Consider the following 16273-nt stretch of genomic DNA (forward strand, 5'->3'; position numbering starts at 1 on the left):
CTGTAGCTTGGGAGCAGACCTCTGATTCCCAACCTATAGTGTGACTGAACAGCTCTGCAGACTCACTCATCTCTGCTCTGTTACCCCATACTCTGCAGGGCGGGTGGAGACTTGAGAGCTGGGAGAAAGCAAGTGCGATTGGGGTGACAACTCAGAGGACTGTTGTTTTTTGGATGTTGAAGTTGAGGTGGAGGAGAGGCCACTTGTTGGAGCACTTGAGATCCATTCAAGCATGTTCTTTTTTTGTGCATCATCTACCTTTGTTACAGTTGTTCGGTTCCGTAAAAAAGGTAGCACATCCGATTGTCCACGGAAAGTAGTAGACATCTTACTTTTGCTGGAAGATGGCCTTTCTTTAGCAGATGTTTATGTAGCTTTCCCACCTACCCCACGGACACAAACTTTTTTCCTTTTCCAACACGCAAGTTCCCCTTTCCACCAGCATCTGTCCTTTTGCCACTCATTTTGTTAGCAACAAGATTTGACACTTAAAATGTGGTAGCAAAAAAGGAGAGGTGGTGTAGATTGCAGAGGTGGTCTAGCTTTATTGACAGCTAAAGAACCAACACTGACTATCCCAGTCAATTTTAGTATGCCCCTAACAGTGCAGCACAGTTTGCAATTAGAATTGCGTAGCAAAACTGGGCAGGTGGGTAGAATGCACTTTTGCTGTGGGTCAGTGGACAGCAAAGGAACACTAACTTAGTATTCCAGACACTTTTAGGATGCCCCAAAAAGTGTCAGCTCTTTGGAGAAAGAAAATAGCGTGGCAAAAATGGGCAGGTGGGTAGAATGCATGGGTAGTGCGGGTCAGTAGACAGCAAAGGAACACTAACTTCGTATTCCAGACACTTTTAGGATGCCCCAAAAAGTGTCAGCTCTTTGGGGAGATAAAATAGCGTGGTAAAAATGGGCAGGTGGGTAGAATGCACGGGTGCTGGTGGCCAGTGGACAGCAAAGAAACACTAACTTAGTATTCCAGACACTTTTAGGATGCCCCTAACAGTGGCAGCACAGTTTGCAATTAGAATTGCGTAGCAAAAATGGGCAGGTGGGTAGAATGCACGGTTGCTGTGGATCAGTGGACAGCAAAGGAACACTAACTTAGTATTCCAGACACTTTTAGGATGCCCCAAAAAGTGTCAGCTCTTTGGTGAAATAAAATACCGTGGCAAAAATGGGCAGGTGGGTAGAATGCACAGGTGCTGTGGGTCAGTGGATAGCAAAGGAACGCTAACTTAGTATTCCAGACACTTTTAGGATGCCCCTAACAGTGGCAGCACAGTTTGCAATTAGAATTGCGTAGCAAAAATGGGCAGGTGGGTAGAATGCACGGGTGCTGTAGGTAGCAGGACAGCAAAGGAAGCCTCACTTTCTATCCCTGCTGAGGAAAAAATGCAGCAAGGAATTGATTGAGCTGAGGTAGCCAGATGCTGTTATCTAAAGCCCTACACAGCGTTTGCACGGACCTGCCTAGCAGCTATGGCTATGAACGCCTGTAAATCAGCCCTGAAAAGGGCTGAAATAACCAGTAGTCCCTAATCCCTAAAGCGCTGTGTAGATTGCACTGTATCTCTATAGCGCACACAGCAGCAGCAGCAGGAGCGGTGACTGTCACCCCCCGCAGCAGAGATATAATGGCGGCGACTGGGAAAATGGCCGTGTCTTATAAGGCAAGGACATGTGACATGCACAGCCTATGACACATGCCCTAACTTGTCTGGCAAAATTCTACTTTGCAGTGTGTGTCTCTGTGATTTGCTGACAGCCTGGCCTGCCCCACTGTACGCGCGGTTAGGGGGAAAAAAAAAAATGGCGATCGTCATGCTCTTAGCACTGCTGACCAGCACTGATCTAAACCCCGTCCACCCCGCACACTATACGCTGAATTTTGATAATAGCGCGATTCACAGTGACTCACACTATTACAGTAAAAATCCAGCTACTAACTAGCTAGGCTTTTTGTTGATCGAACCGTTCTCGAACGCTACTCGAACTATCGAGCTTTTAGCAAAAGGCTCGAGTTCGTTGAACGTCTCGAACACCCCCCAAAATCACTCGAACATGAAATAGGCGAACCTTGAGCCTCAAACATCGCTCATCTCTAGAAAAGACACATTTTTTTCAATTGGATGATAACGTTCCGTTCCACCATAGGTGGATAAGGTTTCTGTCCTACATACTTTTTTTATTGCTTTTATTGGGGGGGAAGGGGGCTTATAAAAAAGCCATTAACATCATGGTTTTTAATTCTCAAGCAGTTTGTTTATCAAATAATTTAACATTTATTGTGCACAGACATTAATCTCCTATTGAAGAATCTATGGGGAAATGCCTTTAGAAAAGGTGTTGCCTTACTTAGAGTAAGCTGTGTACCGCCCCGTGCTTGGAAGCCGAGTCGCTCGGATCCGGACCTACAGTGGGTGGCTCGAGGGTCTCTGGACCCAGGGGTCTTGCGGTAACTTCAACTAAAAGGGGGGTTGTGGTTTGGGGACATAGATGTACGGCCGGAGCCGTGTGAAGTTCGTGACGCCACCCACGGGATGTGGTGAAGGTGGACACCACCGCTGCAGTTACGGTGCACCCGGGAGAGGTGTTGCGCAGTAAGTTGTTAACCCCTCCGTGGGCAAGGATGGTGGCCCCGGGACCCGTTGGGGGTGTGAGGCTTGGTGGTGCAGGGAGATGAGCGACCGGAGGGTTCTGATGTACTCACTATTAGTAAACACAAGAGTCTCTGGTAAACCAAGGTGATGGTGGTCGGTGCCCGCAGCGTGTGCAGTCTGGTCCCCCACCCGGCTGGTGGTCTCTGTCTTTCTCCCGCACCTGTGTTGGATGGTGGACTGCCTGTGCTTGCAACTTCAAGAGTCCGCTCCCGGCTTGTTTTTGCCTAAGGAGCCCTTTGCCCGCAGACGCTGGCCCGTGGGATCTCTGAGCCGTAGCGGTGGCCGTTTATCCCCCTCGTTGGGCTGTTGCCTTCAGTCGGGACTTTGGGTGGTCACTCAAAGGTTAACTCCGGCACACTATTATTTCCCAAAAACCAAATAGGAGACAGTAATTGGATGTCAAAATCCTTTTTTTTTATTTTGTTAGTGCAAGACGTGAAAAAACGGTGCTGTACAATTGTCCGCCTGGTGTCGACGTTTCGGCTAGCAAGCCTTCATCAGGTCGGACAGGCTGAATACATTATATACAAAATGAAAAAACAAAACAAAGAAAAGGAAATCAATCAATTGTAATAAATAGCTGCATTGTCAAGGTACACAAGGCTAGAATTGTACATCAGATTACATATCTAATGACAAAACCATAGAGGCAAAGGTACATAAAGAAGTGCATACAATTTAAACCTGGAGAAGACCATGCATCAAGGTTCACAGAACCTGTTGGTTGTTATTCTACTATAGCCCAGTTGATACAGGATGAGGAAGCAACGTGAGTGACCGTAGGGTATGAAGAACATGGTAAGAATGCTCACCTTGACCTACACTGGAATAACCAGCCTGGTGAATACGTAGGATAGCTGTAAAAATGTAAAGACCTCCGTGCGGAGACAGCTGAGGGAGAAAACAAAAGTGAGGGAAGAAGGAAGAAATTAGGATAAAAAGAGGAAAAGAGAGAGACAAGGAGAAAAGAAGGTGTCAGTTGTGACATACCCTCTATAGGGTCCCCGGGCAATGCCGGTGTGTGGGGTCCGGCCCTGGGAATATGTGTGGGTCCTAGTGAGGGAGTCTGGAACAGAGAAAACACGATATATACTCTTAGAGGTATGGGAATCGGGGATGACCTGTTAGGTTAAATAACATTATAGTACTGATCCATAGGTAAAGTCCATCGAGGGAAGTGAAGTGTTAGTTACCTCAGTAGTAGTATATGGCTCTTGTTGGAGCGTCCAGATACTCAGAAAATATGGCGACCACAAGTGTGTCAGAGACAAGGTAACTCCTGTAATGTAATATCAGTGTCCAGAGTTCATTGAATGGAAGAGCGGGTAAGGAAGGGGAGAGAGGAAAAGGCAAAAGTAATGTTAACTATTGACTACGGTGATATAGTCAGCTGTGAGGTCCGTTGAAGTACTGTACTCATAAGACTGTCAAGGGCAGCTCCTGCAGTATGGATCAGGGTCCAGGACTCATATTAAAATCAGGGGATTATACCTGATTGTTATTTGGCTGCACCAAATGAGATTACATCAGGGTGATTCAATGGTAACCATAGAGCAAGGAGTAGGAGAGAAGAGGAGGGGGGGGGGGGGAAGGGGGGAAGAAAGGAGAGAAAATGAGAGACATGTTACCTAATGGCTTCAGTGGTGTAGCCTGGAGGAAGGTCCGTAGGATTAGGAGACCATAGTACTCATGGGAAAATCATGTAGAGTGTAGCTCCTGTGGTACAGAGACTGGGTCCGGGGCTCACGCTTGCAATCAGGGTGTTGTGCCTGATTGTCACTTTCAGCTACATAAATGAAACCAGGGATAGTAACATGGTAACTGTGGAGTGGAGAAGAAAGAATGGAGGAGGGAATATAGGGAATAAGATAAGAATGAAGTTACCTAATGACCTCAGAGGTATGGCCTGGAGGAAAGTCCGTGGGCATGGAGGGAGTCAAGGTAGCTGGCTAAGGAGAAGAGGGAATTGGTAAACACATATCTTAAGGTAGTGGTGTGGGTCCAGCAAAGTCAAGGTGAGTCACCTTACCATGAGCCTGTGGTGCCGCAGAGGTAGATCGCTCATCCTGTGGGATATGTGATTAATGGGAAAGCGTCCTTTTAACATAAAAATAGCCGCGACGTCACTTCCGGTTTCATTAGAAATGGTGCATGATGGGGCATGGTGCACTGCGCATGCGCGAGTGGTTGATCCGGTGTTAGAAGTGGAGAGCGCGTCACTGCTGCTGGTGGAACGCGGAAGTGGGATTTTGGAGCGCACATGTGACAGGGAGGGCGTGTTAGTGAGTCACATGACCGTGTTAGTGGAGGATCCAGGTACGGAGATCACGTTTCGGTGCAGGGGTGTGTGACAGGCTGGATGTGGTTGTCACAAAGTGGTGCTAGTTCTGTAATACAGAAAGAAGGAATTAGGATACCATGTAGTAAATAATCGCATATATAGATGGAGATTATACTATAAGATTATATAGTGAAAATAGCAATCTCAGCATAGTTAGTCGTATTAACCATTAATGTTGATAGGGAACAGTAAGCAAATTATTCATAAGGTGACAACACTTTAAATCCCACATATGGGATGACCATCATCATATATAGGCACTCACATGTACTTAGAGGAATAAAATGGGTACATATACGTATACACATATATATCAAAATATACATCAATGACATAGGGTAAATCATGGAAAAGAGATAGGAATAGATGATGGTGATTATTATAAGGAGAGGATTATTAAAAAACCTGTTCATACCTCCGGTTCAAGTCGTGAGGTTCAAGGGTGCCCAGAGTGTGGATCCATCGGGCTTCCCTTTCTCGGAGGATTTTGATCCTGTCCCCACCTCTACGGTTGGTGCTAACCTGGTCTATGACCTGAAACTTGAGTTGAGAAATCCTATGACCCGCTGTTATGAAGTGGAATGGAATAGGTAGTAAGGTGCGACCGCATCTGATGTCAGATTTGTGTTTATTGATGCGGTCTCGGATATGTTGGGTTGTCTCCCCAACATATCCGAGACCGCAGGGGCACTTGATGTAATAGACAACAAAGGAGCTGTCACAAGTGAAAAAGTCCCTAATGGGAAAAGATTTTCCGGTTCTGGGGTGTGTGAAAGAGCATCCCTTGGTGATATTGGAACACTGGGCGTATCTAAGGCATGGAAAGGTGCCAAACTGTGGATTGTTGAGGAATTTTTGTCTAGGGGTGTGATGGTTGGAGCCTATATCTGCCCGAACGAGTTTGTCCCTGATATTCGGTGATTTCTTGTAACAGAATAAAGGGGGTGTCTTAAATTCGCTGATTTGTGGATAGGAAAGGCCAAGGAGTGGCCAATGTTTTAAGACTATTTTTTTGACCAATGGAGAAAGGGGATGGAATGTATTGATCAGGGGCATACGATCAGATTGTGTTGATGGCTTATGAGATGAGGATCTCGTTTTGGTGGCTTTATTGTTGGGATAACCCCTCTGTCGGAACCTGCTGCTCATTTCATCATGTCTTACCAAGCGACTATCCTTGTTGCTGACGATCCGGTCAACTCTCGTATGTTGGCTAATCGGCAAAGAGTTTTTTGTGTGTTTTGGATGGTTGCTGGTATAGTGGAGAAGGCTATTCTTATCTGTGGCTTTGGTATAAATATCGGTTGTGATGGTACCGTCACTACTTTTGATAACCCAGCAATCCAAAAAATTAATCCTGTCAGTACTGTGGTTAATGGTGAAAGTTAGACCGGGTTGATACGTATTGACCTCTTCAAAGAATGAGAGTAGAGAATCTAGGCCACCGTCCCAAATCAGGAAAATGTCATCAATGTAGCGACGCCATAATAAGGCGTGGCGTAAAATCAAAGGATGAGAATGTATGTATTTATCTTCAAAGGAGGCCATAAAGATGTTAGCGTAGGGGGGCGCGACGTTAGAACCCATCGCGGTCCCCCTACGCTGCACGTAAAATGTATCCTGGAATAGAAAGAAATTTCTTTCCAGGATAATCCTGAGTAGATCCATACAGAATTTCCTGTTTCCCATTGGTAAGGTGGTGAATTGTTCGAAGAACCACTGTACCGCTTCTAAGCCATCCTCATGGTTTATGCTGGTATACAGCGAATTGACATCGGGTGTCACTAGTAGAGATGTATGTGGAATCTGATGTAGATCCATTAATATCTCTAGGAAATGGGACGTGTCTTTTAGATGGGGGTGAGGGGGATAAATGGTGAGAGAATTTTCTCAACTGTACGAGCCAGTGGAGAAAGGACCGAGTCCGTTGAGGCCACTTTGGGTCTACCAGGGGGATGAGTGAGGTGTTTGTGCACTTTTGGGAGTGTGTAGAAAACCGGGTGATCGGATGCGGGTTGCTGAGAAAGTCTCTTAATTTGTGATCGATAATGCCCTGCTCAAAGTGATATTGGGCCGTGGTTTTGATCAAAGAGGCAATTTCAGTTGTTGGATTATGAGGAACTGATTCATAAGTGGTCCTATCAGATAGTTGTCCTATGATTTCTGAAATATAGTATTGTCGGTCAAGGACAACAATGGCTCCACCCTTGTCGGCCGGCTTGATGATGATGGTTTGATTGTCCTTCAGGTTTTTTAGGGCTCTGGATTCGTCTACGGATAAGTTATTTTTGATGTGAAATGTGCCGGCATGAATCTGTTTATTCAGGTCCTCAATGTCATCGGAAACCAGTGAAACAAAGGTCTCGACCGGATGATATGACCTCGGGGGCATGAACGAGCTCTGTGTTTTGAGCTGTAGAGATTTCAATGAGAAGCAGGGGGAAGTAGCGGATGAGACCGTGACAGCATTATTTACATTATCGGCAATATTTACATTGTTGAAGTGCACTTTCAATCATACAGATCGGAAAAACCGATCAAGTTCCTGTTGTACAGAGAAGGTGTCATATGTCGGAGTAGGGCTAAATGAAAGCCCTTTCTGGAGGACCAAATGTTCAGCAGGAGACAAGTTATATGCAGAAATGTTATAAACTAAGTTTGCATTACCTGTGACCTGGTCCATACACGGTCTACCTGATAGTTGCGATTGCCGCCTGTGTCCCCTCCTCGTCTTCTTGTGGGAGGTCGTTGCTGGCCTAAAAAACTTGGCTGTTGGCGCTGGGGACGGGTGTCGAAATCCAAACTCCCGGATGAAGAGTAGCCTGTATAACGAGAAGGGCGTCGTGAGAAGCAGAAGGACTCCCCTGAGCGCCATTTATAGACGGTCCCCTGGGAGGGACTTTGGGTGGGACAGGAGCTCTAATCCTGGCCGCAATCAGTTAATTAGCTAGCCCCCAGTAGCTGTTGGACCTAGCTTGAGGGTCTGAGTCCTTTGTGCTCTGGTTTCCGAGTTGGTTCCCCGGGTTGTTACCGGCGGGCCACTACCCTGTCCCGGTCCACCTCGGTTCCACCGAGCCGTCTTCCTGGCTCCTGCAGACGGAGACCGCCGTCTGCCTCCTAGCCTAAGGTACCAGGGCTCCTACCCCGGCACCTGCTCAAATTGGTTTCTCTCCTCTGCTGGAGCTGCACACAGCTCCAGCCCACACACCTCTCCAACTTGAACTCTCTACTCAGACTCCTCTCTCTCTCTCTACTGTTTACTTTCCCGCCCCAGGCTATCTGAACTCCTTGGTGGGCGTCTTCCAAACGCCTGTTTCCGCCCCCTGGTGTGTCCACCAAGCCCTGAGGGGGGGGTGACTAGGGCTTAAATGTTTGGCTGTATGTTACCTATGAGTGACAGGTGTAATGCGGGGCCCTATCTGTGACTACCTGGCCCGGCCAGTGCGTCACACTGTGTTTTGAAAAGAAAAAAAAACAAAACAAAACATAGTACACCAAAAAAAGAAGAAAAATACCTAAAAAAAACCCATTTTCATAGACAGAAGCAATGAGAACTGGACACCAGCGCTAAAGTACAACTGGAGCTGCTGGTAGCCAAGTGCTCATGTGTGGTGATAAGGTAGAAAAAAGGTTCTTAATTATAGAATTGTTTAGGCTCTCGCGCTGCAAATAGGGACTAAGTGGGCAAAATTGTGGATATTGGGTGAAAAAATCTGAGTTGAGAGGAGTGTCCACTGGCTGCCATTGGCTGGCAGGATTCTGAGTAGGTCGAATGAATTAAGATCCTTGACTGGCTGTTGTGGTGAGCAAGGTGCTGCTCGACTTTGCCCCAAACATACTATGGAATGTGGCTGGTGGTGGTACGTCATACAGGATGAAACACCCCAGCCGGTGATGCCTGTTTAGGAGTTGTGTTCTCGTGAATGTGTGATGTCACAAGGTCAGTGGATGAGCTTTACGTGCTCCTGGTATGTGCAAAAAACCAATGCGCTTCAAAGGCCTGTGAGTCCTTCTTCATCGGGGATCTTGATTCATCGGACTGACTCAGAATTCTGCCAGCAACTGGCAGCTAGTGAGACTCCTCTCCATTTCATTTAGTGCAATATTAGTCCACTTACATATTTTCACCCAACATCCACAATTTTGCCCATCTAGCCCTTATTAGAAGCGTGGGATCCTAAACAATTTTTGCAATTAAGAACCATTTTTATAGACATTTTTATGTTTCAATATTGCCTTTTCCACAAATATCTGGCTGCAGTGTTTAAAGGGAATCTGTCAGTAAGTTTTTGCTGCCTCATCTGAGAGCAGTATGATGTAGGCAAAGAGATCCTGAATCCAATGATATATCACTTAGATTACTGAGTGCAGCTGTTCTGACACAATCAGAATTTTAAGATTTAGTCATGCGACAGAGCTGAGAGCTGTCCCCACCCACAATGGGGCCTCAATAGAGATCCTACATTGACAGTGAGGTATCTATCATAGGAGGGGGATGCCGGTCTGCAGTGCTCATGATATTGCAGTCCGAGCAATGATAATTCCTGCTGCTTAAACAAACAGAGCAAATACACAACAGATCAGACCTTTACTAGACTGGCAGCTGTGAATTCTATGTTTTAACCCTTTGCAGCATGCTGTCTTCAGATTACATAGCAAAAATCTGCTGACAGATTCCCTTTAAACAAAAAAAATAGACATTACCAGATAAAACTGTTAGAAAATCAATAGAAAAGATGCAGACTTTTCAAACAAAATATGAGTAATAGTAAGTGTTTAGAAAAAAGGTTCTTTTTTTTTTATATAATTATGTCTGTAACCCTATTTCTTCTTTTTTCTGCTTAATACAGAGAAATCATGCGGTCATCCTGGAGAAATCCCCTTTGGCACACTTGAACTGAAAAATGGATATGAGTTTGTATTTGGGGTTGAGGTGGAATACACTTGTGATGATGGGTGAGTATAAAAAGTTTCTCTGTGGCGTGCAGATCAATGTGATTGCCCCTACATATTGGTTTTCCCAAGTACACTTATGGCTAGGGTTACATAATGATCTGGGGAGGATATATTTCTTAAGCGGGCTTTACACGCTACGATATATCTAACGAGATGTCGGCGGGGTCACGTCGTAAGTGACGCACATCTGGCATCGTTAGTGATATGGTAGCGTGTGATAGCTATGAACGAGCAGAAATACTCACCTTCTCATTCATCATTGACACGTCGCTCATTTTCTAACAATCGTACGTCCAGTTGTTCAATGTTCCTGAGGCAGCACACATCACTCCGTGTGACACCCCGGAAACGATGAACACAGCTTACCTGTGTCCCGCCGGCAATGCTGAAGGAAGGAGGTAGGCGGGATGTTTACGTCCTGCTCATTTCTGCCCCTCCGCTTCTATTGGGCAGCCGCTGTGTGACGTCGCTGTGACGCCGAACGTCCCTCCCCCTTCAGGAAGTGGATGTTCGCCACCCACATCGAGGTCGTTTGGGAGGTAAGTACGTGTGACGTGGGGTTACAGCATTGTGCGACACGGGCAACAAATTGCTAATGCCGCACAAACGATGGGGGCGGGTGCGATCGCAAATGCGAACGCACGAGAAATTGTAACATGTAAAGCAGCCTTTAATGTATGGGCTGTTGAAGACATTTAACCCCTTCCCGCCTTGATACTTTGCTTCCGTCTCCTTTTTTATTTTTATATATATAGCCACATAATGGCTTTTTTCTTTTTTTTTTTTTTTTTACGTGTTGTAGACCCACACATACAGACAGGCAGACCTCTGAGGGGAAACTTTTCTTATTAGATCAGTTCACTGGCTCACAGACTGTCTCCCTGGTAATTCTCAGGGGAAAACTATTCTCCTTGCGGAGACTGACAAACCAATCTGGCTGTCAGTGGTGAGGAGTCTTATAGCTGCAATAAGACTCCTCACCACTGACAGCCGCAAGGAGAATAGTTTTCCCCTGAGACCCCAGTAGAGCTTCTCATTCAGCCATATCAGTCTCATACTTTGCACTGACGAGGGACAATCATCCCAAAACACCATGTCTGGAAATTGAGATTCTGATCTGGCTTAAATCCTAGGTCATATGAAAAAGGCTCGTTACACAGTCACTTTTGACTTTTAAGATTGCTACTTTCAATAGATGAAGCTAGAATTTGTCTCCTTCCTCCCTGAAGAGACAATTGGTAATTCTCAGTAAGTTTTCCTTCCTGTTGGGCTGAGTTGTGCTTTTCTTCTGAGGCAACTTATCTTTTTAGTGGTCCATTTAAAATCCTACAAGCATGGAGACAGTTAGTTCTCTTTTTATTCTCTCAACTACCATCTCCAAGTCCACCTATTCAATTTCTCACTGCGTAGCCGGTGTTAGATCCTCCCACTCGCATGTGACTCATACAGATGCAGTCATTGGCTGACTACAAAGGGGAAACTTAACACTCTAAGTGCTGGCTGCCAGCAGGTTTTACAATATGTTAGTATACAATATACACAGAAAATGTCAGTATTTGTATGGAACATGCTATACTTCTGGTATCCTACAGAGACGGACACTTTGTGGGATACCAAGTTTCCCATCTTGAAGAGTGTCATCCCTGATACATCCAACTCTGAAAAACAGAAAGAAACTGCATCCGTACATATACATTCCTTCAATGCATATTGTTGCCTAAAATATTCTTGGTTTCTTGAAGATATGAAAAAAAAAACATAAAAATATGCAACATCTGGATGCAATAAAAAGCAGCATGTAACCATAATTATTTTTTATATTCGGTTTAGAGGAAGATTCTTGTAGGAACAACGTCCATTAGATGGGGAACGGGATGAAAGCTAACCCCTATAACTTTGCTTGGTCCCCGAGTGCACAGACCATAAAGAAATTTTCTGTTCTAAGCTGTTTTTAGGAGGGCTAGAACAAGGTGTAGTAGTAGTACGGCTCTCATAAGCCACGGAGTCTCATTTACTACATACAGCTGCAGTCATTGACTGACTATGCAAAAGAAGCTTAACCGTCTGAGTGCTGCTTGTCGACAGGTTTCACAATGTGTTACAGTATACAACAATATACATACAAAATTGAAGCGTTTGTATGGAACAATCTTTACTTCTCTTATCCCTTCTGGGATTCCACATAAATACAACATTTGATCACTTTTTTGTTGTATTGCAGATATTTTAATATGTATTTTTTATTTTGGTTTACAGTGCTTATTGTACAAATTAAGTAATTTTATATTTTTATAAATCTTTGATCTTATTTAATTTATAGTAGTGGGCCTGCATTTTTTTCGAGAATGGAATCCTGACACATGTCGCTGTCAGTGGATAGTTGGACAGTATTCCCATACATTTATATAGGAATTCCAACCACCTATTAATTGACAGCAGTGGTTCCTTTCCGGAAGAAGAAGCTTGTAATGGCTTTCAAATGTGGTGAATAAAAAAACAATCTCCATTGTTGTGTCCTGGATGTTCTTTTGGAAAGTCTTCAGCAACAGCGCAAAGTGAACACATCTTCTGTCCTTTTTCCGCAATATATATTTATGGTGTACCGCCCCGCGCTCGGCTGCAAACGAGCCGCTCGGATCCGGGCTCGTGTGTCGGTGGCTTGAGCGCCTCCGGACTGGGGGTCACGTCGCTCTGCAAGGGGGCTGGAGCTTTGAAGGGGGTTTTAGATTTATAGTTCGTGACACCACTCACGGGTTGTGGTGAATGTAGGCACCACCGCGGCTGTTGACTAGGCACCCCGGGGGAGATGTTAGTGCAGCTTTTGGTGTTAACCCCTCTGTGGGCAGGGGTGGTGGCCCCGGGACCCGTTTGATATGGTGCGACGATGTCGGTGCTCGGAGGGGCAGGACGGTGCGTGGCCCGAAGGCACAGTGGTACTCACTCTGACAAATACACGGGAGTCTCTGGTAAACCAAATGGATGATGGGCGGTGCCCGCAGCCGACTGCTTCGGTCCCCAAACGGGTTGATAGTGTCCGCCTTTCTCCTGCACCTTTTTATAGAAATGGACAGCCGCGCTTCAGCGACGGGAGTTCTGCTCCCCGGCGTGTATGTCGGGAGAGCCCGTTTGTCTGTAGGCGCTGGCCCGTTGGATCTCTTGTCCCTTGGCGGTGGCCGTTATTCGGAATCGGTGGGCTGTTGCCTTCTTTCAGGACTTGGGTGGGAAAGGACCTAAAGTCCAGACCTCAATCAGTTAATTAACGGGGTCCAGTAGATTCAGGACCGCGTTTCAGGGTCTGAGTACCCCCACTTGTGCTCCAGTTTCTAGTCGGTTCCCCTGTTCGGTACCGGCGAGCCACTACCCTGTACCGGCTACCTACGGTTCCACCAGGCTGTCTTCCCGGCTCCTGCAGACGGCCACCACCGTCTGCCTCCTAGCCAAAGTGCACGGGCTCCTACCCAGGACACTGACAGATTTTCTCCTCCACACACTACTCGACTCCTTTCACTTCCTCCTCCTAAACTGATCTCTCTACAACTCCTCTGTTTTTACTGCCTCTGGGCATGTGAACTCCTAGGAGGGCGTGGTCAACCGCCTAGCTCCGCCCCCCTGGTGTGGACATCAAACCCAGAGGGAGGTGACTAGGGTTTAGTAGGTTGGCTGGTGTCACCTTATTTGGGGATGGGTGTAGTGCAAGGGCCTAACTGTGACTACCTGGCTAGTCCAGGGCATCACACTGGCATACACTATAATATACCATAAATGACAAAGTGGAGGGGACAGATTTTGTAGTCTTCTGTCTAAAAGAAATGGTTGTTATTCCATACTTGTCTACATCAAGATCATTTGCATATATAAAAGTATTTTATCAATCTTTAATGAGATTAGGTTGAAATGAATGGTCCATCCTAGACAATGAAATGTAGTAATTGCAGCCAGGGCCGCCATCAGGGCATTACAACTGGGACTCCTGTATGGGGCCCCGTGAGCAGAAGCCCGGAGGGGGCCCAGCCGCTGACAGCCCGGGCCCCTCCCCTTTCATCCCTCACCTCACCGGGCCCCAGGGGGCAGGACCGCCATCAAGGCAATGAAGGGAGCCCAGGTCGCTCACAGAGAGCTGCCCTCTCTCTTCCTGCTCTGCACTAATCTATGAATCTGTGCAGGACAGGAAATGTACTAGACCAGAATGGAGGCTGAGGTGAAGGACCTGTCAGGTCATCTGACTAATCATGTGCCTGATCACATGACCAGTGAACTGACAGGTCCTGTACAGCTGCAGCCTCCGTGCAGGCCCCGGTGGCTCCTCTCCTTCTCTGCACTGATCAGGAGCTGCAAGACGAGGTAATGCATAGTGTGTGTAAATGTCCATGTAGTTTGTCAGTCTCTCTCTGCCTGGATGTCTTTGTCTGTCTCTTTCCCTGCCAGTCTGTCTATCATTCCCTGTCAGTCTGTCTCTCATTCCCTGTCAGTCTGTCCATTCCCTGTCAGTCTCTCTTTCCCTGTCAGTCTGTCTTTCTCATTCCCTGTCAGTCTGTCTCTCATTCCCTGTCAGTCTTTCTCTCATTCTCTGTCAGTCTGTCTCATTCCCTGTCAGTCTGTCTCTCTCATTCCCTGTCTGACTCCAATTCCCTGTTAGTCTGTTTCTCTCATTCTCTGTCAGTTTCTCTCATTCCCTGTCAGTCTGTTTCTCTCATTCCCTGTCTGTCTGTCTCTTTCCCTGTCAGTCAGTCTCTCTCATTCCCTTTCAGTCAATCTCTCTCATTTCCTGTCAGTCTGTCTCTTTCCCTGTCAGTCAGTGTGTCTCTTTCCCTGTCAGTCAGTCTGTCCCTTTCCCTGTCAGTCTGTCTTTCTCATTCCCTGTCAGTCTGTATCTCATTCGCTGTCAGTCTTTCTCTCTCATTCCCTGTCAGTTTGTCTCTCTCACTCCCTGTCTCTCTCTCATTCCCTGTCAGTCTGTTTCTCTCATTCCCTGTCAGTCTGTTTCTCTCATTCTCTGCCAGTCTGTTTCTCTCTTTCCCTGTCAGTCTGTCTATTTCTCTGTCAGTGTGTCTCTTTCCCTGTCAGTTTGTCTCTCATTCCCTGTCAGTCTGTCTCTCTCATTCCCTGTCTGTCTCTCATTCCCTGTCAGTCTGTTTTTCTCATTCCTTGTCAGTTTGTCTGTCTCATTCCCTGTCTGTCTCTCTCATTCTCATTCAGTCTGTCTCTATTTCCCTGTCAGTCTGTCTTTTTCCCTTTCAGTCTGTCTTTTTCCCTTTCAGTCTGTCTCTTTCCCTATCAGTCTGTCTCTTTTCTTGTCAGACTGTCTCTTTTCCTGTCTGTCAGTCTCTCTCATTCCCTGTCTGTCTGTCTTTTTCCCTGTCAGTCTGTCTCTCTTTCCCTGTCTGTCTTCTTTCCCTGTCTGTCTCTCTCATTCCCTGTCAGTCTGTCTCTCTTTCCCTGTCAGTCTGTCTCTTTTTCTGTCAGTCTGTCTGTTTCCCTGTCAGTCTGTCTCTTTTCCTGTCTGTCAGTCTCTCTCATTCCCTGCCTGTCTGTCTCTTTCCCTGTCTGTCTGTCTCTTTCCCTGTCCGTCTCTCTCATTCCCTGTCTGTTTCTCTCATTCCCTGTCTGTCTGTCTGTATGTCTGTCTCTTTCCTTGTCTGTCTGTCTCTATCTGTCTCTCCACAAAAATCATATTACCTCACACATAAGTTTCTTATACTAAAAATGTCCTTTGTTGCCTATAACAATCAATCACAGCTCCTATAGTTCCCAGCTCCATTGACTTTAATGTAAGGAAGTTTTTTGGTGAATAACTGTAAAGCGCGGGGTTAAATTTTCCCCTCAAACATAGTCTATGAAGTTCCCTGAGTCACATGAGGTGTGTGCAAAATATCGTGATTGTAAATGAGACGGAGCAGATTCATTTATCGGACACACACACACACACACACACACACACACCCCTTTATATAGTAAATATACGCATATGGCTGACGATTCTGTCTTGGGCTCATCATTTTGATGGCCCAAAAAATGGTGCATGCAGCCTTTTTCGGGCTGTCAAAATGACAATTAGCGTTTAATGTTTGATTGGTGAGGACTGGTTGCAGAATTGGAGATTTCCAAGAGTGATGGTGGGACTTTGGAAGGTTCAAAACAAGTTTTTTCTATTGCCGAAGGTTCGAGGGGTAGAGGCGGAGCTGTGGTGGAGTCTGAAGGGGGCCTGGAAATTTGGGCAGTATGGGGCCCTGATATTTCTGGTGGCAGCCCTGATTGCAGCCATTGAAAGAGAAACTTTTCTCTAGATCCATTAAGGCATTACTTAATGTGTCCC

The 16273-nt window shown here is 46.1% G+C and overlaps 1 protein-coding gene across 2 annotated transcripts in view; it reads left to right on the forward strand.

Moving 5' to 3' along the window:
- The window catches only part of LOC142249308 (coagulation factor XIII B chain-like), a 235905-nt gene that overhangs the window by 56282 nt on the left and 163350 nt on the right, over positions 1–16273 (forward strand). For both annotated transcript variants that reach the window (XM_075320941.1, XM_075320942.1), the window contains exon 3: positions 9855–9960. In XM_075320941.1, coding sequence (XP_075177056.1) covers positions 9855–9960 — 106 coding nt within the window. The remainder of the gene's footprint in view (positions 1–9854; positions 9961–16273) is intronic.

Source organism: Anomaloglossus baeobatrachus, chromosome 8, assembly GCF_048569485.1.
Source record: "Anomaloglossus baeobatrachus isolate aAnoBae1 chromosome 8, aAnoBae1.hap1, whole genome shotgun sequence".
In the NCBI taxonomy this organism is placed as follows: Eukaryota; Metazoa; Chordata; class Amphibia; order Anura; family Aromobatidae; genus Anomaloglossus; species Anomaloglossus baeobatrachus.